Source organism: Phascolarctos cinereus, unplaced genomic scaffold (assembly GCF_003287225.1).
Source record: "Phascolarctos cinereus isolate Bilbo 61053 unplaced genomic scaffold, phaCin_HiC Scaffold_2;HRSCAF=192, whole genome shotgun sequence".
NCBI lineage: Eukaryota > Metazoa > Chordata > Mammalia > Diprotodontia > Phascolarctidae > Phascolarctos > Phascolarctos cinereus.
The window spans coordinates 295,681,624-295,707,142 of NW_027555625.1; the positions used below are offsets into that span (position 1 = coordinate 295,681,624).

Genomic DNA, 25,519 nt, shown 5'->3' on the forward strand with positions numbered 1-25,519 from the left:
AATTCACTCATGCCAGCTAATCATACCAGGTGTGTACAATTTAAATAGAGAAAATTACTAGGTTTTCCCTCAAAGTTTTCTTAGTGCCTAGCTGTAAGCAAAAGCTAGAACTGCCCTTAGAAACCCTTAGTGACAAGTTCTAGAGATACCTACTTCTGGGAATGTAATCAGCAATTTCTGCTAAAAGGAATAGTCACTCCAAAAAGCAAGAGCTGTACTTTCCCACAGCACTGAAGGGTGACCCATCTGTTGAACAACTGTATCGACACTAATTGAAAGGCCCCATAGATGAGGTTATACTTACCTCTTGTTCTTCAAGAACCAGTAAGTCCTGTTAAAAACATCAAAAACAATTAATGTTTATTTTCAAAGATAATGTTTTTACTTTTTTTTGAAGCCAAGCTACTTCATTCAATTCAATCAATTTTTCTATATTTCTTCATAAATTATTAAAATCATATGCAAATTATGTTTCTAAATATTATTTGGACAATATCATAGTCAAGGAAAGGAGTCCCAGCCAAGGTTCTTTATTCTGGAAATCATCCACTCCTTTCCTTGCTGCGGCTTAATTCATATTGAAGTCTATATATCCAGTAAAACAAAATCTCATTTACCCAGAACAGCTGTTTGTGTGAAACAAACAAACAAACGTAGACCTTCTGGAAAAGTGGAAATCACATGACATAAAACACTTCACAGCTAGGACCCCCAGACAGGTAAAGGAACTATTAGGAAGATGACGGTAGAGGGTTTAGACGGAGCAGACAATGGGACGAATGAGACGAACCAAGTACAGTAGATAGTAGGCTGGTGGTAGGCGTATAGAGACATTCTTTTCTCCTTGCACTGATTGATGCTGCCACCATGTGGGCATTTTCTAATTAGTTCGAATGAGTTAAGACAATAAAGCAAACTCTTTTCCAATCAAGACTTTCATTTTAGAAAAAGTATTTCTATTAATCTGGCATTACAGAAAAAAGAAGCTATTTCACTGTACATTTCCTACCTTTGATCTCCTTAGAGATTACATGTGAACAAGGCTCAGAATTATCAGATGTCCAGTAGCCACTGGTAAGCTATAGGCCTGGAATAGTCTGGGCACAGCTATTTTACACACAGGTTTACTCTTGGGCTGGTGAGGGAGCACCTATCACCCAAAAAGCTTTTAATCTAGTTCTAATAATGACTACTCCGTAATTCAGGACCTGTAATGACAGCTTTGCCTTCATGGTCACAATGTGAGTATAGTCCAGGAACGTGATTTTTATTTGTAAGATAAGGTGGTCAAATTTGCATGTTCAGCCCCTGAGTCAGATAGGGTGCTATAAAGCTATCACTTCCTGAATTTTGTTTTGTAGTTCTAGCACTTCAGGGGTTAATTTGTTTCTGTGGTGTGGCTGGCACTTAAATTTCAAGAAGTGGTTGACAGAACGGAGTAAGTTGGAGAATTAGCATCCTTTTCTAGCCTGTAAATATAAAAATAGATTCTCTTTAACAAAAAAATATTTTCTTCAAATTTCTCAGTACTTTGAGGGAACCTCTCCAGATCTCCTGAACTCTCTTCCATATTTCTCAACATCCTAGTTACCTTGTTCTGAATTCACTCTACTTTCTCAAATTCCCTCTTAAAATGTGCTGAGATCAAAAACAATGCTCTAGAGTAGCTTGACCAGGGTAGAGAACGTTAAATCAGGACACCTGTATTAATACAGCCTTAAAAATACATTAGTAGGACTTTCTTCTTTAGCCCTCTCCTGTTCAACATCTTTTAAAATCAGTAACTTTGTGGAATACCCACAGACTAAAAACATTACGTTGCTGATCTCTCATATTTAAGAAGAAATTCTTATTAAGGAACATGTAAAACTAAAACTATTTTATCCAGTATGTAAAACTGGAGAGTGTTAAAATCACAACGGAGTTCTGGGATTATCCTGAGTAGATGACCAAATGCCTGAGAGTTGGCTATAGGCGTGGGGAGGAGGTTGGGAAAGTTAATGAAGGCGGGTAAAAAAAAAAGTTCTGTTTTAAATGAACACTGAGAATATACCTCACAATGTCAGGGCACAAAAGGTGGACCACCGAAGGCCAACGCTAGTGGAATGACAAGTAGAAGCATGCACGATAGTTTGGTAGCAGCAAGTCCAAGTGCGATGCCCCGGGAATAGAATTTATCCACATCTGGAAAGATGAATTTCTAAAAAGTGGCCTGTTGATCTCTTACTTTCTTCTCCTTTATTCTAATTGTCCTCTTAATATTTCTGCCTTTCTCATTCTGATGATCGCTGATCTTGATGAAGATGATGAAAATAAAGTAAAAGTTATGTAGATCTGCTTTCTCATGTATCACTGATTAACATCATATCATCTTCCTCAACCAGCGTATTCATCTCTTCCTTGCTCATCACCTGCCTCCAAAGACAGCTTAAAAACAAACAAAGCTTTCTGGCATCTTTTGGCATCTCTTCCCACAAACCCCAATTTATTCTGGGCTTTCAGAGCCTTCCTTTTTACTGGCCTTACCGACAGGTCCATGACAGCTTTTTGTGAACATATGTAGTCAAATGCCCGACTATCTTTTGTACATGTGCTTTGTAAATTTGAGTTCCTCAGGGAGTTTTCTGTGTACCTTAAGTTTCTTTACATGACTTCGCTTCTTCACTGGCATAAACTGTGACAATATGATCTAGTCCTTGTAGAAACAAAAATGGAACGTGGAACAATCAGAGCCAAACACCGCCCTGGCACACCATCTCCCATCTGCATGCCTTTGGACAGGTTATCCCTCATACCTGGAAACCTCCCCTCTGACCTCTGCCTCCTGAAATCCCTAACTTCCTTTACAGCTCAGCTCATGTGGCATTTCCTACATGAAGTCTCCTTTGATCAATGGAAAAAACACCCAATGGTTCTAGAGCTGGAGAAGCTGGGTTCAAGTTCTGTCTCTGATGCTAACTTCCTCTGTAGCCTTGGGTAAGTCACCTAACCTCCTTCAATGATAGGGCTGGATCATCTGATCTGTGAGGTACCATCCAACTCTAGATCTATGATCCCCTTAGTTGTCAAAACACTCTTTTTTCCTTTTCAAATGATCATGTGTATACTTAGGTGTTCAATGATGTATCCTTCTAGGAGAGTATTAGCTTCTTGAGGCCAGACTGTTTTTTGTTTCGTTTTTGTAACCCCACCTCCCAGTACAGTCCCTTAGACATAACAGATACTTACTAAGTGCTAACTGGATTGAAGTAAAGAATATAACTGTCAAAATAAATGACACATATTATGGAAGATCAGGATGGGGAGAAGAATCAGTGTGGGTCAGAAATTATGGACTAAATGACCTCTCAGGTCCCTTCTAATTCTGTGATTGTATTAAAAAAATTATAACCACTCATTTTTCGAGGTAACCCTTTTAAGGTTTCCAGCCACGCAGTTCCACCAATTTTTTTCTTTTGATATTTTGGAATCCACTTTATTACAATCTAAGGTACCTGTCTGACTATGCCCTAGTTCTCCCTTCCTTTGTTATCATAACCTCTAAAAAGACATGATCACTTTGCCAGTATCTCCTAACACCATCTCAGATTCAGATAAAACTAGTTTTTTTCTTAAAAAGAAATCTGAAAAGCATTTAAAATGATTTTTACCACACAGGTTCTGTATCTTGAGACCACAAGAAGCAGATTACAAACTGAGAATGGAGACAACACAAAGTAAGCATCAGGGACAAAAAAAGAAGTATTGTTATCGGGTCCGAACAGTAGGAAATTTGAGCTCAGAGAGGGGGTCGGTTTCTCAGGGTGGCACAGCTGGTAAATAGTAGAGTGAGGCTTATAGATCCAAAGTAGGGAAGACTTTAATGGTCATCTAATCCAATCCCCTCATTTTACAGATGAGGAAACTGAGATTCAGGGAAATGAAGACACTTGTCCATTGTCAACACAGCCAGTCAATGCCAGGGATACAATTCAAACCCCACTCTTCTGACCCCAAATCCAAGGCTCTTTTCATGCACAATTCTGGGTCTCATAAGAGACCTTCCAACTCTAATTCCAATTATCCTTCCACTATACCAGGCTAATAATTAAGAGGCAAATGGGACTACCAAGGCTCACTAACCTTGAACATGACTTGATATTTCTGTCTCGAGCAGAAAGACTGTATTTTCCAGCATTCACTAAAAATGAATAGATGGCTCTATTGTGATCAAGATATTAAGTAGTAAACATCTTATTAATTAAAGAGCAACTCACAAATCTGGTGTTTAGAGTTCTGGCTCAACAACCATATGGAACAGTCTCAAACCCAGAAACAACCAAAGACAACCCATAGCAACAATACTCCGGAAAAGAGGTGAAGATTAAAGTAGATATATCATCAATCTAGCTTTTCACATTAGCCACTCAGCCATGTTACAGTAAAGCTTAAGGGAAACAGAGAAGTGGACCAGCAGTTTGGGGGAGTCTTAACGGAGGAACAGAAAGGCATCAACAAAAACTAAATAAATAAATAAATATTTTTTAAAAAAAAAGAAAGGCATCAACAAAAACTTCATGCTACAAGAAGGTGGTGGCAGGTTGCCATGTGCGCCAGTGGAGGGAGTATCCAAGCCAAGCCATCAAATAATACTGTGATTATTGCACAAGAAAACTATTTGTTTGTCTCATATACGTGATAGGTTAACTATTTAACATACAATGCCTAGGTTATAAAAGAGCTTCTTTTAAAAATCTTTTGCTGAGTCCTTCACCTAGAGACACCCTAAGTAGATAACACAGAAACAATTGGGAACACATACAATGGGGATTACATGCCTCCAATACAAAAGGTAGGGAAAAATAAGAGAATGAAAGTTTTTCCAGAAGGTAAAAGGCACCACAGACCTGAAGAAGTTAACAAGAAATAATGAAAATGAAAGTAAGTGGATGAGAGAGTTACACTTAGTAAGCAGCATCCTTATGGTTGTTATGGACCGATTTTAAATCAAGTGACTGTACTTGCTAATTTTTGTCCCCACTTTGACTTTCTGAAAGGGGAGAAAAGCTCCAGTTTTACAAATAAAGACCTGTCTACAATTCATTATTATTGTTGTTACTAATAACTCACTTTTATACAGAACTGTAAGATTTACAAGGGGCAGCTAGGTGGCACAGTGGATAGAGCTCTGGGCCTAAAGTCAGGAAGCTTCATCTTCCTGAGTTCAAATCCAGCCTCAGACACTTACTAGTGACTCTGGGCAAGTCACTGTTTGCCTCAGTTCCTTATCTTTAATATGAGCTGGAGAAGGAAATGGCAAACTACTCCAGTATCTTTGCCAAGAAAACCCCAAATGGAGTCACAAAGAATTGGACAGGACTGAAATGACTGAACAATAACAACGAAAGATGTACAAAGCACTTTTTTTTACAATAATCCTGCGAGATGGTTAATACAAAAATTATTACGCTCATTTTATGAATGATGTTGAGGATCAGACGTGTCCAAGACGACAGAGCTAATAAGTACCAGAACTGAGACTCAAACATAGGTCTTTGAACTCTAAGTCCAAGGTTCTTTATATTGGTCATTCATCTTGGAATGCATTCCTAAGATAAAATACTCCATTATGCAGGGAAGTTTTCCAAAACAAGGGCTTAAGAGGAAGGAGGCTTGTTTATCTGAAAGTTAACTACAGCTTAATACATACTGTGTATCAAGTCTTAAGTCTTGGACACAGAGGATACTGTGAGACCCTGACAGAAGGGATCTTAGAGTCACCAAGTTTCATCTTTACCTTAACATGAATCCCTACTACAACATCTCTAAAAATATTTACCTACTCTATACTTGAATATCTTTAGTAATTGAGAACTCACTTCCTTCCAAGGAAGCCCTTTCCATTTAGGGACAGTTTCAATTGTTAAGAAGTTGTTCCTTATACTCCTCACAAAGGCTAGGATATGCCTTTTGAGATCCTATTTCCTTCTTTTGTTTTCTTTCGAAGGAGTTCTTTCATCTTTTCAAATAATACTTCATTCTATCTGAAAACCTGGAAAATAAGGAATTCCTCTAGCCTAGTGTCTGCTAGCCTGTATTTTGTACTTAGACTATTTCATAGGATCATAGTAATATCCTAGACCTGGAGGAGCTCTTAGGGCTCCTCTAGAATAATTACCTCATTTTACAGATGAGGAAACTGAGGGTTAAAGAGATTAGGTGATTTGTTCAAGGTCACACAGGTTATAAGTTGCAGAGTTAAGAATTCTAACTCAGCAACTCTGACTACATGTACAATTTCATTTTCAATATGTCACCAAATTGCTATGACTTGTCTCTGGCAAAACCACACATAGGACATGCTGTCTTCAAATTGATGTCAGTTTCTCCTTGCCCCCTCATTTATATCTACAGCTCCTGTGGCTAATTCCCACAAGCTGCTGCTGGGCTTTGCCTGTCTGCCCTGCTAGGGGCACAATTACTGATAGTCCCTGAGCAGTCTGTCTGTCTGTCCCTCCCTCCCCACACTCTTGTGCGTGTGTCTATAAAATCTATATCCCTCTCTATGTAAACAGATTGACTACCCCCATTCTGGGACTTTACTAGTCTTTTTTCCCTAAACTGACACTACCTCACTGAGCTGGCTTTGATCTGTAATTAGCAAATTCCTCTAAAACCCTAAAGTAAAGAGAAGCTATCCTTAGCTAAAATCTGAAGTCTTACCTAGACATCCAATTTCCTGCCACTTTTCATCTCTTCTGCTTTATTTTATTTCCTTCTTGCCTTGTCACTGCCTCAGTTTTTCCTCAGATTAAGTCCAAATTTGGTTCTTTGTAATTCCCCTCCCCCCCACCTCATCATTCCTAGTTCCTTACCTTGGTTGCAACAGAACAAGTCTAATCTAATTTCTCTGTCCTATGGCATCCCTTTTCTAAATACCTAAAGCTAATAATCATCTTTCTCCTTAAGTCTTCTCTTGACAGCTAAATATTTACAGATCCTTCAAGTGATCTTTTGTGATCTTCATTGCTTCCAGGCTCCTCCCTAGTGTCCTTTGGATGCACTCTAGCTTATCAAGGTCCTTCATAAAAAGGTGCCCAGAACTAGATATAAAAGACAAGGACAGACCTTTTAGTGAATTTTATTTTCTATTCAGTTTTTGACATGGTGACTTTCTAATATACTTCCCCCTGTATTTGAAGCCAGCTGCTAAAAGGAAAGAAGGGTTTGAGATTAATTTAAACACTTGATGCAGATAATGATCGTATTATTTCATCAGTTATTAATAATAATGATATTAAAGTCTAAATATTTTTAAATTAAAAAGCAACAACAACCAAGAACAGATAAGTTAGGTAAAGATTCTTAAAAAAGAAGACCAAAAGCCATTATAGGCAGAAACCTCCTTTCACTAGAACAGCAGTTCTTCACCTGGAGTCCATGGACCATCCATGGACAGATGTTGGTGAGGGGGTCTGTGAACTTGGTTAAAAAAAAACAACCGCACCTTTATTTTCATTAACTTCTAACTGAAATTCGGTATTTCTTTCAATTATTTAAAAAACATGATTTTGAGAAAGGGTCACCAGATTGCCAGAGGGGTCCATGACAAGAAAGGTTAAGAAGCCTCAGACTACAATCAGCTGACACAAGATGGATGCTCCCTCTGAGTTGTACAGAAGTATTACTTGTGTCTTTCTTCTTGGAAAGGAGAATAAAAGGTAAAGATAATTGTGTAGATCAGAAATTAACTGGAAGAACTATCCTCAGAAACAGGGTAGAAAAGAGAGCAGCTCATCAATAATACCTTGCCCTGCAGTGCCCATACCTGTAGCTGAGGGCTAAGTTAATATGACAAGGAAAGGAAAGGACTGACAAGAGTTGAAACTAAAGTGGAGATGGCTGAAAATAGCCAAGTATCTTTCTTGGAAGCAAAGTATAAGATCAGAAAGAGGGAAAACATAAAGACTAATTAGAAAGGAAAGATTTTTTTTTTGCATTTGTAACTGGAATTTGTAAAGTGACAAAGGATAAACTTTAAATGTAGTGCTGTTTAAAGTGGATTAAGTTTTAACTATTTTGACAAGAATTTTTTTAAAAAGTATGGAAATTTCTGATGAGTTTCAAATGAGATCTACCATGTTCTATCTTTGAGAAGGAACACAGTTGGCAACCTTACTAGGTTATGTATGTAAGTTGTAGGGGTACTTTAAAAAAAAAATGAATAAACCTTGAAGCTGCAAAAGAAATATGCTGTGCTTGTTTTCTGGTATGCTCAGTGATGATGTCATAAGGCCTATCATCATTATGGCATAACTCTTTTATCTGAAAGTTCTAGGTCATAGTTCACTGATATCTCCTTCAGGTTTCTAGCTGCCACCGTCTCTCCTTTCTATGTCTTAAACACCCACATGGCCCATTGGAGATAATACAAGTCTTTACCTTCTACCTTGTTTTGCTCCCTAAAAAGAGTGTATAACCCTTCTTTTAGATGTTCTGAATTATTGTTTGTTTTTGGTGTTTTGCGTTATTACTAGTACTATAAGGAAACATACTGTAGAAGGTTAAAGTAATAAATCAAAGGAGAGATTTACAAAGGTTTATTTGCCAGGTCCAACGTCAAGAAAGTAGGCCTTTTTTTTTTTCTTACATCATCCTTTTTTACCTTTATAATCCCCTATTTTAAAAAAAAGTTGTCATTTGTTTTGATATCACTTTCATTTGCATCCCTACTTTAAAATAATATTATCTTCTGATTCAACAAATTCAGTCCTGTCTTGGCTAGAAGTTAGATTAGTTCTTGTCAACGGACGTAGACTGGCAAGGCTATAGATGTCTCAGTTCTTCCAGAATTCCTCGCCTCCAGTTCTTAGCTCTAGATTTGCCCCCTAGTGTCAGAATATTTGTACCTTTAATCCCCATTCCCAGATAAGTCTTCTTTTGTGGTTTTAGCCTGTAAGCAAGTGACAATTGCCTTCTCTACCCAGGACTCATTTTTGAATCTCTGATCATTTCTTGTCCTTCTCCTGAGATTGAGAAGTTCACCTCTATACTCCAAAAAGGCATCAGAGTAAGACTTTAGCAGAAGCAATAAAGATTTAATTAATGAATTAATCTCATTTCTCTCATGTAATTCAACATTATTTTTCAGTTAAGGAAAAAGGATTATTCTCAAACCAACAATGTTCCTTTTAAACAAATATGCTCCATATATTTCATATACCAGTTCTAAAAAATGTAAAGTTTTCTTTTACCTTCTGGATCTCAGGATGAAAAATTTCCCTGGGGCCTTTTTCAAACTTGTCCAGATTCATGGCACTGAAATAAAATGGAAAGAATGAATTTCAATGCAATGTGACAGAACTTTAAGCAACAGCAGCAATTCACTCTTCCTCAGATGAATTAGCCTTAAGAAAATAAGTAGTTTGTACAGGAACTGGAATATCTGGCAAAAAGCTGTAATACTTTAAATCACATCATCTCTTCCTCAATGTTTTCCTAATAGTATTATGTTAAAATAGAGGGTGCAAAGATATGCTGATAAAATAAAATTTAAGAAACCAATTTGATAGTATAACTATAAAATGATAAAAATAGCCAGAAACAATACAATTAAATGCTATAAGTGCTGTGGAGAAATGAGTACTATATTGCAGTGTTGGTGGGACAGATGGGGTTTTTTTTTTTGGAGAGTAAATTGACAATATACTGTAAGACTTGCAAAACTTATCATAACTTTTGACCCAGTAATCCTAATGCGGGAACTATATCTTAAATATGTTATTAAAATGAAAAGGGGACTTTTTGTATACAAAAATATTAATAGCTGCTTTACTTTTAAGAGTAGAAAAACTGGAAATAACCAACAATTAGGGAATGGCTGAAGAAATTGTTGTAGACCAATAAAATGGAGTATTTTTGTGCCATAAAAAATGATGTGAAAAAATGAAGAATTATGGAAAGATGCACGAAGTACACAGGATAGAAGAATTAGAAGGCTATACAGCCTATGCGTTGACTATGTCTGCTTAAAAAAAATGGCAACAAAACTTTGTAACCAGATGGCAAAGCTCAGAAGAGGACAAAGAATAAATAAACTGTAAGTATTTTCTGTGAAAGTTTATATTACTTCTAATAAATAATAATGAAGTTTAGAATATATAGTTTTACTTGGGTTACAATTCCATATTTTATTTGTTTGTTATGACTGCTATTACATTTATGGTACAAAGATGCATAAAATGGAGGGAGACAAGGAATAATTAATTCTGTGAACATCTGGAGCTGCAGGCAGTTGCCATTAGCCTGAGATTAGCCTCATTTGGTAAAACAGTGACTGGGTAGTATAGGCAACCAGTAGCCAAGTTAATTGAAATTAAGATCTTCAACCATTATCTCCAGCAACTCCTAGTCCAAAAGACTGCTTAAAGCAAGGCTGTCTTAAACAGTCCTTTTAACATAATCTCTGTGAGATTATTTCCTCATTTATAAAATGAAGATTCTGGACTAGGTGATCTCTATGGTTTCTTCTAAATCTAAAATAAATACCAGGGCCTGAAATGTAGTACTGGCATTTATATTGAAAATTTCCTTTCATTCAAAGTTTTAAATTAACAAAAGTATAATCTTTTTCTCATTCTTGCTGTTTAGTCATGTCAGCTGTGTCTGACTCTTCACGACCCCATTTGGGGTTTTCTTGGCAAAGATACTGGAATGGTTGCCATTTCCTTCTCCAACTCATTTTACAGATGAGGAAACTGAGGCAAAAAGGATTAAGTGACTTGTCCAGGGTGACACAGGTAGTAAGTGTCTTGAGGACACATTTGAACTCAAGAAGATGAGTCTTCCTGACTCCAAACCCAGCACTCTATCCACTGGGTCATCTTGTTGCCCTGTTCCCTCATTTTACTTGATTCTATATAATTCAGGAATATATATTTTACAAGAATTCTCTCTAGCCATACTTCAATTTAGTTGTAGATTTTCAATTCAAAAACTACATACATTCATCTGTAAGTGGACTGTTAACTATATACTAAAATTCTTTAAGTAGTGGTTAAAGGTTCATTTGAGAATGCTGTATTTAAGGAGACAAGGGAAGGAATAAAATAGTCTAACACAAGACAAAATATACTATTTATCAGAATATTTCAGCATTAGAAGGATGGTCTAGAAATAGCTGAAAAGTCCAAGTCCAAAAAACACCTCAACAGGCCACAGTAATGGGCTAGATTTGTTAAGATACAATCTAGAAGTGATAAATGTAAATTCTGACACTTGGATGAAAATAATTTCTTGTCCTAATATAAATTCAATCTATATGATAAAAAGAACTGGGGATTTAAAAACTCAGTATGTGCAGAGTGTGATAGGACAGCCACAAAAGCTTATGTTACCTAAGGTTACATTAAAATGGAGATTGAATTTAGCCCAAGAGTGATAACAATCCCATCTGTGGTCTTTTCCCTGGTTAGTCCACTTCTGGAGTACTGTGTTGAGTTCTGGCAGTAAGAACAAGGTAGAGCATGTCCAGAAAACAGCAACCAGCATTCAATTCGATAAACATTTAGTAAGCAACTATTACATGCAAGGAACTGCACAGTGGGGAGGGGACACACAAGGACTGACCAAATGAATTGGGAACAGTTGGTTTACAGAAAAGAAAACTTAGTGAAGATCTGACAACTATTATGTGGAAAAGAATTTGACCTCTGAGGGTAAAGCCATGGGTGAATGTTAGAGAATCAGGTTTATATCTGATGTAAGGAAAACATTTTCTAAGAATTAGAGATGCCCCAAAGTGCCATGGCTTCCTTGAGAGGTAGGGGCTTGCCCTGAAGTGTAGGTATCTAAGTGGACTATCAATAATTACTTTTTGGCTACCTCACACACATCAGATTGGCTAATATGACAGAAAAGGAAAATAATACGCGTTAGAGGGGATGTGGGGAAATTGGGACACTAATGCACTGTTGGTGGAGTTGTGAACTGATCCAACCATTTTGGAAAGCAATTTGGAACTATGCCCAAAACCATGCACGCCAATAGCCCAACTAGGTCTACATCCCAAAGAGGTTTGTTTGGTTTTGTTTTGTTTTTAGGTAATTGGGGTTAAGTGACTTGCCCAGGGTCACACAGTTAGTAAATGTCAAGTGTTTGGTCTGAGGCTGGATTTGACTCAGGTCCTCTTGCCTTCAGGGCCGGTGCTCTATCCACTGTGCCACCTAGTTGCCCCCAAAGAGGGTTTTAAAAAAAAAAATGAAAAGGACCTACATGTACAAAATTATTTATAGCAGCTTTTTGTGGTGCCAAAGAATTAGAAATTGAGGGGATGCCCATCGATTGGCGAATGGCTGAATAAGCTGTGGTATATGATTGTGAAGGAGTACTATTGTGCTATAAGAAATGATGAGCAGGATGATTTCAGAAAAACCTGGAAAGACTTACACAAACTGATGTTTGTGTAAAATGAAGTGAGTAGAACCAGAAAACATTGTACACAGTAATAAAGCTCTTCTCAGCAATACAATGATCCAAGACAATTTCAAAGAACTCATGATGAAAAATGCTACCCACATCCAGAGAAATAACTGATGGAGTCAATGAGGATCGAAGCATGCTATTTTTTTTTTTGGGTGAGGCAACTGGGGTTAAATGACTTGCCCAAAGTCACGCAGTTAGTATGTGTTATGTGTCTGAGGCTGCATTTGAACTCAGTTCTTCCTGATTCCAGGGCAGATGCTGCCACCTAGATGCCCCTAATAAGTATCTTCTGAACTGAACTGACTGCAATAACATATTGCATTGTCTAGTAAATGTGTGGGCATACCTGTAACCTCTGACAACCTGATCCATAAAGAGTTCCTTTGGATTCTATGGGAGAACCAACCATCCTTCCCACTTTCTAGCCTCCTCCTGTTTCATGCCAAGCACTAAGTAAGTATTCAGTATATCTGTCTTCTGTGACATGAATTTCTGGAGTCATCCATTGAAAATATATGGGTAAGTGAAATCCATTTAAAAAATCTCAAGCACATTCTCCACCTGACTAATAATCCTGCCTCTGCTCCTAGCCCCTGAGAGGAAGGTAGCAAGGTCTGGGTTGATTCAAAAGCCTCCTCCCCAACCAGAAATCTACATTGTAGGGGAGGAAAGGCTTCTTTATGGTTTAGGGGAGAAGAAAGCAAACACAGTGCTGGTCCTGCTGAACAATGGAGCCTACAGGAAGAACTAGCTTTGATGCTAATAACCCCTAGTTGGACTTAGTAAGGCCAGAGGCAACAACTCACCTCTTCTACTTGGTTAACTGCCCCAGCCTCTGGCAAGCAGCAGCAAGGATCGTGGGACATGAGTTCAACAGGACACAAGTCTTAAGACTATCTCTGCTGTTAGAAGGCAGAAACTGGGGCTCAGAGACAGGGAGTGATTAGTCTGGGGTTACACAGTTCGGAAATGGTAAAGACAGAACTAGCACTCTGATCTTCTATAACCTACATAATCAAGACCACATGAAAAAATTGTTGCAGTAAAGAATCCAAATGGATTGCAAGAACGGCCTTAGTTCTGAGCACCTTGCATATTAGTACTTTTCTTTTTTCCTCCTTTATCCTTCCCTAGGATGAATGTTAAAGAGAATGCTAGAGATTTATTTCATAGTTTCTTAGCTGTCTTTAATCTAAATTCTTTCAAATCTCATAGAATCACCAGTATGTGACAACTGAAGCCATAACGTCCAATCAGTCAATGAGCAAGTATTTATGAGGTGCTTGCTATGTGTCACGCACTCTGCTAAGTGCTATGTCTTCCTAGCTCTCTCCCAAAAACTGAATTGCGCATCTAAAATTAGGAAGGTTCATAGCTAATGTAAAATAAATTAGTACAAGTAACTGTAAACATTTCAATTCAATTCAATTTTTTAAAAAGCCCTATCTCAATAAAGTATCTACTCTGTGCAGAACACTATACTGACCACTGGGGATGCAAAAGTAAAAATAAAACAGTACTTGTCCTTAAAGAGAAATAAATATGTACACAGATAAGCAAATTCTAAGTATATAAAAAGTTGCTTCAACACGGAGAGAGCATTAGAACTGGAGGGATGTGGGAAAGACTTCCTATAGGAGATGACACTTGAGTTTCACTTTGAAAGAAACAAGAATTTTACAAGGATGGAGTATACTATAAACACGAGTGGCCATCTGTGCAAAGGCACAAAGCCAAGGGAAAGAAAGAAGTTAGGTTGTAGTGAAATATCACAGATGGTGAATATCACCTACCAGGCCACTTTCAAGTGAATAAAGACTATGTAAAGTGAGAAGGTCTGGAAAGGTAGGCTAGAGTCAGTTCGTAGAGAGCTTTAAATGCAAGACGTAGTATCTTTGTATTTCATTCTATGGGCAATTGGCTTTCACTCAAGATTTTTCAACAGGGAAGTGTCACGGTCAGCTCTTTGTTTTAGGAATATCAACTTGACAGCTCTATGAGAGGATGGATTGCAGAGTGAAGAGATTGGAAGCAAGATTTGAGACCTTTATCTGACTACAAGTTTAATGAATTAAGAATATGATATGGTGGCCAAAAAAGGTTAATGAACTATTTTAGGTTCCATTAATAGAATTCTGGTTTCCAGAACAAGGAAAGCAATAGTCCTGCTGTCCTCTGTGCAAGTTGGACTATAGTGAATATTATGTTTGGTTCTGGACGCCACATTTTAAATAGGACGCCAGTAAGCTGTAGTTCATGCAGAAGAAGGCTACTAAGATGGTATACACTACAGACTTGAAATTAGGCATGCAAGGATAGTAAGGATGTTTATCCTGGAAAAGGGAAGACCAGAAAGGAGAGGCCTGGAATGAAAACTATATTCAAACATTTGACATGATATCATGTGGAAGAAAGATTAGACGAATCCTGTTTAGTTCTATAAAGGGAGAACTAAGAATAATAGGAAGCAATCTTTAGCTCAATATAATGGTAAAACTTTCTATCCATTAGAATTAGAAGAAAAATGAGTGTAATTCCTTAATAAGTAGAGAAATCACCTTCACTGGACTTGACTGGTGGCTTGATGACCTCTTGTAATGTATATGATAGAAGGCGTTTATGTTTTGAGAAAGGCTGAATCTGATGACCGCTAAGGGCAGCTAGGCAGTGCAGTGGATAGTACTGGGCTTGGAGTCAGGAAGACTCATCTCCCTGAGTTCAAATCTGGCCTCAGACATTTACTAGCTGTGTGACTCTGAGCAAACCACGTAACTCCTGTTTGCCACCTATAAAATGAGCTGGAGAAGGAAATGGCAAACCACTCCCGTACCTTTGCCAAGAAAACCCCAAATGGGGTTCTATGAAGAGCTGGACATGGCTAAAACAACTGAACAACAACAATGACAACGATGACCTCTAAGGCTCCTTCTAACCCTGGAATTTTATTATTCTATTTAGTTGACTTTTATGTAGACCTGGAAGGTTTACAAAATGTTTTAAAAACAAACATTCTCTCATTTGATTTCACAGCCACCCTGGGAAGGAAGTACTATTAAGTAGGTAGATAAAGTAGATAGAGTGTAGGAGTTGGAATCAGGAAGACCTGAGTTCAAATTCTGTCTTAGACACTTAATACCTGTGTGACCATGGGCAAGTCACTCTCTATGCTTCGGTTTCTTAATTTATACAATGGGCATAAAAACAATACCTACCCCACCAGATGGTTGTGGGGATCAAATGAGTTAACATATACACATATGTTTTGGAAACCTTAAAACACTATGTAAATGTTGGCTATTATTATTATTGTTATTACTATTAGAATTTCTATTTTTCTCATGAGGAAACTATAGTTTAAAGGGGATATCACATAACTAGTTAAGTATGGGAAGCAGCATTGAAAACTAGGCCTCTCCAGACTCCAAACTGAGCAATATACTGGTAGTAGTACCTGAGAAAATACAAGGATGGAAATATATCAACAAATACAGCATTTTTACTTTTAAAAAATGAATAAGAAACTAGTAAAATAATTACTACTGGATAAGAAAGACAATATAAAGAAAAACTGAAAACTTCACTTGGGAGCACTCACCTTAAAATGGACTTCACTGAGAGTGTCTTTGTGGGACTGTAGGGGAGGCATATTTTCTGGGTACCCTGTAAAGACAAAACACCAACACAGGATGAAGCCAAACTAATTGTTTCTCATTTAAAGCCCTCCCTTGCTGTCCAGAATTCCCAGTGCCTGAGACTCACAGAAATGAAATAAAGAAATGGAGATACTGAGAATCCCATGGCTTAAGAGTTCTTATTTCTTTTCAAAAGGGTACATACATACGTGGAAGAAAAAAACTAGAAGGCATATGCTTTTATGATTCCAAAGGCAGATATTTTAATTAGATAATAAGACAGTTTGAATAAAGAAACAAGAAGCTAATCTATCCCTCATTTCTTGTGTCCATCACACAAAGCAAGTAGATATCCAAACCAGTTGGAGTATCTAATTACCTACTGCCCAAAGATCTTCATAAATATACTCCCCTCATCTTGATTATAACATGTATTTGGCATACACACACACACAGACATATATGCACACATATACACACATACATACACTTTACCTGGGATATTACACATTTTTAATTGTTTTTTATTTTAACAACAAAGAAAAAAAATTCGTTCTCAAATACTAAATTCCAACACACCTTCATTTCTTTGTGCGCAATTTCTTAAAACACAAAGATAGAGATAGGGAGGGAGAGAGGGAGACAGACAGACAGATACAGAAAGACAGAAAGACTGGGACAGAGACAGAAAGACATACAGAGAGACAGAGACACACACACACACAGAGGTAAGTGGTGATGGTAGGGTAGAGGGAGAAGGCAATCCTTAGGATACTGAGGATGCCATGGATCAAGACTTCTCATTTCTTTTCAAAGGGGTTCATAAACATACAGAAGAGAAGAACTAGAAGGTATTTGGATCAGAGAGGGTAAGGAAGAGAGAGAAAGTGAGAGAGAGGAAGAAAGAAAGGGTGGGTGGGAGGGATAGAGAGATAGGATGGAAGAAGAGGAAGAAGGAGGAGGAGGAGAGAGTCAGAGAGAGAAAGAGAGACAGAGATAGAGAGAGCTCACATACACTAAGACTCCTTCATGACCAAATCACGGGCCGGGATCAGATGTGCAGGTGGCTTTTCCTATGAATTATCATTTGGCACCTTCTGTGTTGTGTATTTCCCCTGGGGAAGTCTAGTAAACTCACACTTTGGATTTTCTTAATCCCAATGATACACAACTAGTAGATGCCTACGTGAAAAATGTCCTCCCTTCCTTGGCACCACTCCTTGTTCCTATTCCCATCCCAACTCGGCCCTGTCATTCCCAAGTCTCCATCCAGTGCTACCCTTCCCTTCCTCTTTATCCTCTAGCATGCCTAGTCTATTGTTCATCAGTTTCCCTTTATTCTAGAGTTGATCTTTTCCTCCTGCACTTTCCATCTTTTCGACTCATGGAGACTTGGCTCCTAGCTCCTCCTAAGAAAATACGGCACCTCTGACCTTTCTTTTTCAGGTACTGATCTGGGAGCACCTTCTCTCATAGTCTTTGAAACACAGGGCCAGAAGGAGGAGCAGGCATACTTCTTGCTCCCCATTGCCACTTCCAGACCTTTTCACTGCCATTATCATTGAGCAATCTATTCTTCTTTGAAATTGCTCCACTGAGATACATCATCATATCCAGATCTTAGTGGCAGTTATTTACCAACCCTCAAGTCATCGGTACTTCATTAGCATAGATTTATGGAGCTCAGAGTCATGTCTACACCAGGAGGATGACAGACAGGAGATGGATAGTCTGACAACTGAATTGGCATTTTTGAGATATTAAAAGAACTGAAAGAAGGACTCTAGCATTTAGTGGATTCTCCCAGGCAGCTAGGTAGCAAAGTGGCTAGAGTGCTAGGTCTAGAGTCAGGAAGACCTAAGTTCAAATCCAACCTCAGACACTTATTAGCTGTGTAATTCTGGACAAATCACTTAATCTCTGCTTGCCTCAGTTCCCTCCACTGTAAAATGAGAATAATAACAGCACCTACCTCGAAGGGTTTGAAGATCAAATGAGATAATATTTGTAAAAAACCAAAAACACACTAAGCACATAGTGCCCGCACATAGTAGGCACTATACACACACTCATTCCCTTCTCCTAACCCCTTCTCAAGGAGTTCAGTACCTGTTCACAGTCATCCTCTCCCTCTCCACCCATCCTTTTCTCCACCCATTTGAAGACTCCAGTACACTTTCAAATACCTTAATCTCCCAGTTTATTAACCTCCTCAACTCCCATGACCTGCATGTTCAGTTCAGTTGCACATGGATGGTCATATTCTTATCCAATTATCCCCCATAAGTGTTTCCTTCTATGCTCAAGTACTCTAAAATTATCCTGTCTGACCTTAAACTTCTTTCCTTCCATTTTTCTCTGTGACTCACTCTTCTAAACTATTCTTTGTCCAAACTGTGATTTCTAATCTCTCCATCCCTCAGTGCTTCCCCTGGCCATAACTCCTATTTTGGCTATCCCAATCTTGAACCCATATTTAACAAGTTCAACTGTATACTGTCTTCCATGTTCAAAACTCTTGACCTCTTTCATCACTCTGGCTTTGCCAAACATCATCCCAGAATTACTCCCACTATCTGCTTTTTCCACTCTTACAGGCTGAATGTGGAGCAGTCACACAACCATCCTGAGTCCACTCAATCTTTTTGTTATCTAATCTCAACTGTGTCCTCGCTGAATCAAGGCATCATTTTATCCTTCCTTAAGTGATTCTCCATGGACTCCCTACAGAGACTGTTCCCATTTTTTTTTATTCTTTTTAAGCCTCCCACAATATTCCCTCCTCCTTTCTCAGCAGACGACCTTGTACCTCATACATTATTGAGAAAATTGATGCCATTCACCAGGTGCTTGCTCCTTTCTTCTATTTTACATCTCAAAACCCCTTGACATCATTCCCCATCCTTACCCCCTGTGCTTCAGTCTCTGACAATAAAGCATCTTTTCACCAAAGTAAAATCTTCTACTTATACCCTTGAATCCACCCCTCACATCTCTTCCCACAGCTCACTCCACAGTCATCCCTTCTGGTTTCCAACTGAAATAAAAATCAAACATGTTATTGTTTTTACCTTCATTTTACCTTTTATTTTTACATTACCTTCATTTCCCAATACAGTTCTCCCATCCCCAAAAGAGTCATCTCTTAGAACAAAGAAAAAAAGGATAAAAAATATCATCCAGCAAAATTAACCACCACATCAACCAAGTCTAACAGCTTATCTAGTGTTCCAACCCTACAGTCCTTTACCATGTTTTGCCCTCATTTTTACTCTCTCCTTTTCTATCGGCTCCTTCCCTGCTTCCTACAAGCATGCCCAATTCTCCCCCAGCCTTAAAAAAATCTTCACTTGACCTTGCTATCCTACAGTTCTCTATTTCGATAGTCAAACCCTAAGTGAAGTCAACAAGCATTTATTAAGCGCCTACCATGTTCCAGGCATTGTGCTATGTAATGGAGATACAAAGAAAGGCAAACATTCCTGCTTTCAAGAAGCTCACAGTCTAATGGGGGGGGGGGTCACAACATGCAAACAATTATGTACAAATAAACAAAATAAAATAAACAAGCAAGGAAGGAAACAAGAATTTATTAAGTGCCTACTATGTTTCAGGGATTGTGCTAAGTGCTTTACAAATATTATCTCACTTGAGCCTTAAAACAACCTTGGGAGGTGGCTGTTATTTTTATCTCCATTTTACAATTGAGGAACTTGAGGCAAATAGAAGTGACTTGCCCAAGTCACACAGCTAGTAAGTGCCCAAAGTCTGATTTGAACTCAGGTCTTCCTAACTCTAGGCTTAGCACTCTATCCACTGTGCCACCTAGGTGCCTCTGAGGGAAAGCACTAGCATGGAAGGTAATCTTGCAGAAGGTGGGATTTTAGAAGAGACCTGAAGAAAGCCAAGGAAGCTAGGATGTGGAGATCAGGAGGGAAAGAATTTCAGCTATGATGGAAAGCCAGTGAGAATGCACAGAACCAGAAGATGGAGAGGAGGCCAGTATCACTGAAACTGTACTCTGGTACAGGGTAGGGAAAGAGCTCAGGAAAGAGGAAGGTATTAAAAGACTAAAAAGGTAGGAGGGACCCAGGTCAGGAAGGGCTTTGAATGTCAAACAGAGGATTTTATATTCTATGCTGGAGGTGATAGGGAGCCCCTTAAATAGTCAGGAGTTAGGAGTGGAGCTAAAAAAAGAGTATGGTTGGCTTGGATATTTCCTTAAAAGGAGGTTCTGGAGAAGCACTCACCAATCAGAGAAGAGGGCAGAGGTATCTAAGGCACCCAGATGAAGCAGTGGATAGAATGCTGGATTTGGAGTCAGAAGACTTCAAGTCCAAATACTGCTTTAGGCACTTACCTGCTGTGTTACCCTGGTCAAGTCACTTAACCACTCTGTGCCTTAGTTTCCTCATCTGCAAAACGGGGAGAATAATAGCACCTACCTCATAAGATTATGATGAGGATCAAATGAGATAATAAATGCAAAGTGCTTTGCAAACCTTAAAATACTGTATAAATGCTACCTATCATCATCATTATCATTGCAGAGTTAGAACGCTGCTAGGGTGGAGGTGAAGTCTGGAGAACTGGGAATGTGGTGAATTCCTCTCCAGAACTTCCATCTGAGGAAATACTCAAGCTCCTCCTTGTCCCCCCAACCCTTTCAGTTTGCTTTTATTTCTGTGTTGTCAGAGGCAGTCTTTTTGCTTATATTTGTATTCCCAGTACTAGTTAGGTGCCTGGCACACAGTAAGTGCTTAATAAATGTGTTCTCTATAGATTGGAATGTGTGATGGATCCTAATCAGTTAACAATAAACAGTGAAAAGGAAAGAGGGGCTATGGGAGAATGGGTGGGGCTACAAAGGGAGGGGACAGAACAGGGATAAAGAAAGGGAGCAATCTCGATTCAGTGGTAGGAGGGGGTTCTGCTGGAGAACATTCCCATAGAGGGACAGGGATCTTCTATAATGGGTGATGGGGACCATAAAATGGACATAATCTGCAGATACTTGGTGTTAAAAAAAACAAAACAAAACAACAAAACAACAACCTCTGAGAGAGTTGTGTCTCCATGGACAGCATCCTGTCTCAGAAAAAAGCAAACTGAGGCTCTGGGAGGCAACCCAGAGAGGAAATTTCAAAGCAAATAGAAAGGAAAATGTTCAAGGTGATGGCAGAGAGTGGTAATGAATTGCACAATTAGGGCACAGGAAAATTTTTATCAAGGGACAATACTTCTAACCTCTCTAGTTCTGGAAGAAACTGATACTTCTAAGAGTGATACATAACAGATAAAAAGGGGACAGATGGACAAGATCTACAAGACAATAACAGACACTGTTTAGAAGACAGAATGCAACACAGGTACTTTAGAAGCTTTAATTCCATGAAGAAAAGAGACTGAAGAAGGAGTAAGTATAAGGACCATAAATCAAAGAATAAAAGTCTAGAATAGACATAAAGGGAAGAGAATTAATGAAGTGAAAGGGAAAGAAATCCTTTTTTTTTCTTTTTAGAAAAAGGCAACAAAAATGAAAAAAAAAAGGGGGCCCTAACAAACAAAAGAAGTTGAAGGGGAGTAGAAGAACGGGGATTTATTTAAGTATTTAACTGAGAAAAAAGAAAGAAGGGGAAAATTAGTCAACTAAATAAAAGCAAGAAAGGAAAAGGCATTAATAAGTTAAGTAAAACTCTAAAATTAGGGAAAGTAGTGACAAATGGGAGAGGGAGGGGGAGAGTGTATGGGAACAGAGTTTCCTTTAAGAAGTTTAAGCAAAAATAACTGAAGAGACAATGTGTTGTCTTCAAACTGGAAGAAGAATCAAAAAAATCTAATTCAGAAAAAACACTGGAGAGTAACAGAGGAAAATGTAAACCAAATTCTTATAACTTCAAAAGTAAATGTATCAATCAATCCAGTAAATGAAAGTGACAGAGTGGGTAAGAAAACAAAACCTCACAAAACCTTACAAAAACACACCTAAAAAGCAAAGACACATAAAGAATAAAAATAAGGAACTACAACAAAATTTACTATGCACTGGATGAATCCAAACAAATCCATGCTATTGGATAAAGCAAAAAACAAAAATTTACATCAAAAGAGATAAATAAGGAAATTACATTATGCTAAAAGGAACCAAACAACAAACCATCATCAATACTAAACTCATATTCTCCATCTACATTCATAAAGGCAAAAATTAACTGAATTACAAGAAGACCCAGAAAGTAATACAATAATAACAGTAGATTTTTAACATCTCTCTTTCAGTTTTGGACAAATCTAACAGAAAGGAAAAAAAAAGAATTCAACAAATACTTGAGAAGTTAGAACTAAAAGAGTAAGATCTCTTCTAAATGGGTTTGCCAAAAAATATACACATATTTCTCAGTATCAGATAGAACTTTTAGAAAAATCGACTATATTAAGGCAAAGAAATATTGCAAATAAATGCAAAAAAGGCAGAAATAGTAAATACATCCTTTACAGACCATGACACATAAATACATTAATCAGTTCAGGAAGATAAACCAATGACAGACTGAGATGGAGAACGAATAATAAAATCCTAAATAATGAGTAAGTTAAAGAATAAATCATAGAAACAATAATTATGTGAAAGAAAATTATGATGATGGTTAAAGAGGTAAAGTGACTGCTGAATTTGAAGCATATACATGAGTTGTCCTTTGACTCTGTTTGCCCTATCATTCCATTAAGGCACGAAAAATGCCCCAATCAATGAGACTAAACATTGTGTTGGCAAGTCATTATGATGCCAAGCAGAAATTCATTTATATGAGGATGATCAAAAAGTAAGGACTTTCTTTTGCTACTTAAAAACAACACATTGGAATGAATACAGTTACATCCTTTGTTAAGATTAAAGGATTTAGAGCTAGAAGGGACTTCAGAGATCAGACTAATCCCTCCTTTTTATAGATAAGCAAACTGAGGCATAGAGAGAGAACATGACTTGCTTAAGGTCACCTATACCATGCTTAATCTAGCACACCATGCATAAGAATAATTAGCTTGGAGAATCTAAGACATCTTCAAAAGTCATGAGGGAAAATGCTATTCACATCCAGAGAAAGAACTATGGAGTTTGAATGCAAATTGAAACATACTATTTGCTTTCTTTTTTCCTTCTGTTTTATTTTGTTTCTTCTTTCTTGTGGTTCCTCCTATTGGTTCTAATTCTCCTTTACAACATGACTAATATGAAAATGTGTTTAATAGGAATGTATATGTAGAGCTTATATCAGATTGTATTCATCTTGGGGAGGGAGGTGGGGAAGGACAGGGAGAAAATTTAAGATTCAAAAGCTTATGGAAGTGATTTTTGAAAACTAAAAAAAATTATTTAAAAAAAGAATAATTAGCTTATTATTATAATGATACTTATTATACTTATTATAATGATACTATCACTGCTCAAAATATTTTTGGAATGTCCCTTTTGAAGCTGCCTTAAGCCTGTGGCATATTCTCCTAATTGATTTCATTGACTCCACTTCTTTGTTACTTAAAAATGAACTTTATTTTCAGTAATAGGAAAAAATTACTTTTTTTTAAACAAAAAGAACACTGAAAGAGCCATTCCCCAATTGCTAAATGATCAAAAGATATGAACAGTTTTCAGATGAAGTAATCAAAGCTATCTATAGCCACATGAAAAAATGCTCTAACTCACTATTGATTGGAGAAATGCGAATTAAAACAATTCTGGTGTACTATCTCACACCTATTAGATTGGCTAATAGGACAGAAAAGGAAAATGACAAATGTTGGAGGGGATGTGGAAAAATGAGACATTAATGCACTGTTGGTACAGTTGTGAAGTGATTCAACCATTCTGTAGAGCAATTTGGAACTATGTCCAAAGGGCTATAAAACCCTGCATATACTTTGACCTAGCAATACCACTACTAATTCTGTATCCAAAAATAGATAAAAAATAAGAAAGAAAAGGACCTATATGTGCAAAAATATTTATAGCAGCTCTTTTCCGGTGGCAAAGAATTGGAAATTGAATCAATTGGGGAATTCAATTGGGGAATGGCTGAACAACTTGTGATATGTAATTGTGATGGAGTACTACTGTGCTATAAGAAATGATGAGCAAGATACTCTCAGAAAAACCTGGAAAGACTTATGTGAGCTGATGCAAAGCAAAATGTATGTGTAATAGCAATATAGTAAGATGATCAGCTATGAATGACTTAGCTTTTCTCAGCAATACAATGATTTAAGTCAATTCTGAAGAACTGATGATGAAAAATGCTATCCACATCTAGAGAAAGAACTAATGGTGTCAGAATACAGTGAAGCATATTTTTTAAACTTTTCTTTTTTTTTCTTGAGTTTTTATTAATCTATGTTTTCTTTCACAACAGGACTAATGTGGAAATGTTTTGCATGACTATTCATGTATAACCTATATCAAATTGCTTGCCTTCTCAATGAAGGGGGTGAGGAGGGAGGAAGGGAGAAATTTGGAACTCAATGAATATTAAAATTGTTTTTATATGTAAATGGGAAGAACAAAATACTAAATAAAAATTTTTTAAAAAGCACATTGAACTTGGCATCAGATCTGCGTTTGAATCTGGACTACTGCCTTTAATAGTTGTGTGATTGGGGGAAGTCACTTAACTGTTCTAAGCATCAGTTCTGACATCTATTATAATGGAGACAATAATGCCTGCCCTATATACCCAACAGGTTTATTATCATCAAATGCTTTGTAAACCTTATAATGCTATAAGCATAAATTATTTTTATTTTTATAAAAATGAGTTATGACTAACAAGCAGAGATATTTTATCATTTGGATCATAAACCATTTCTGAAAGCAATTCCAAAAAACTAATTGGCAAAATGTTTTGAGAAATTATAGCATTGTTGGAAAAGGGGACTACTTTGAAGTACAAATGCTCATTTTGATGTATACTTTCTATATCTCCTTGATTCCATCTCTGGCTTCCCTGGCTGCCTTCAAGTTTCAGCTAAAATCCCACCTTCTACAAGAAGACTTTTCTTGTCTTAAATGCCTTCTCTCTGAGATTATTTCTACTTTAATCTGTATATATTTGGTTTTGCACACAAGTATTTTCATGTCATCTCCCCCACTAAATTGTAAGTACCTTGAGGGCAGGTACTGTTTTTGTCTTTCTTTGTCTCTCCAATAACTGGCAAGTGGTAAATGCTTAATCTTGTTGCCTTAACTTGACAATTTTTTGGTGTTTATTTAAAAAAATCAGTCCTGTTACACTTATTGCAGTTAAATTTTATTTTATGTTTAAACGTATTTCAAAATGGAAATTTAATAAAGACAGTGTCACTGTCCCAGGTGTGAGTATTGGCCTACTGGCAGGCCCTAGCTTATGTAAATGATTCCATGCCTGACCACT

The 25,519-nt window shown here is 37.4% G+C and overlaps 1 protein-coding gene across 1 annotated transcript in view; it reads right to left on the reverse strand.

The window, feature by feature from the left end:
* GARNL3 (GTPase activating Rap/RanGAP domain like 3) overlaps positions 1-25,519 on the reverse strand; it is a 225,399-nt gene that overhangs the window by 135,572 nt on the left and 64,308 nt on the right. The window contains 3 exon segments of the mRNA XM_020984961.2: positions 305-331; positions 9,234-9,297; positions 16,058-16,122. Of these exon segments, the coding sequence (XP_020840620.2) occupies positions 305-331; positions 9,234-9,297; positions 16,058-16,122 (156 nt within the window).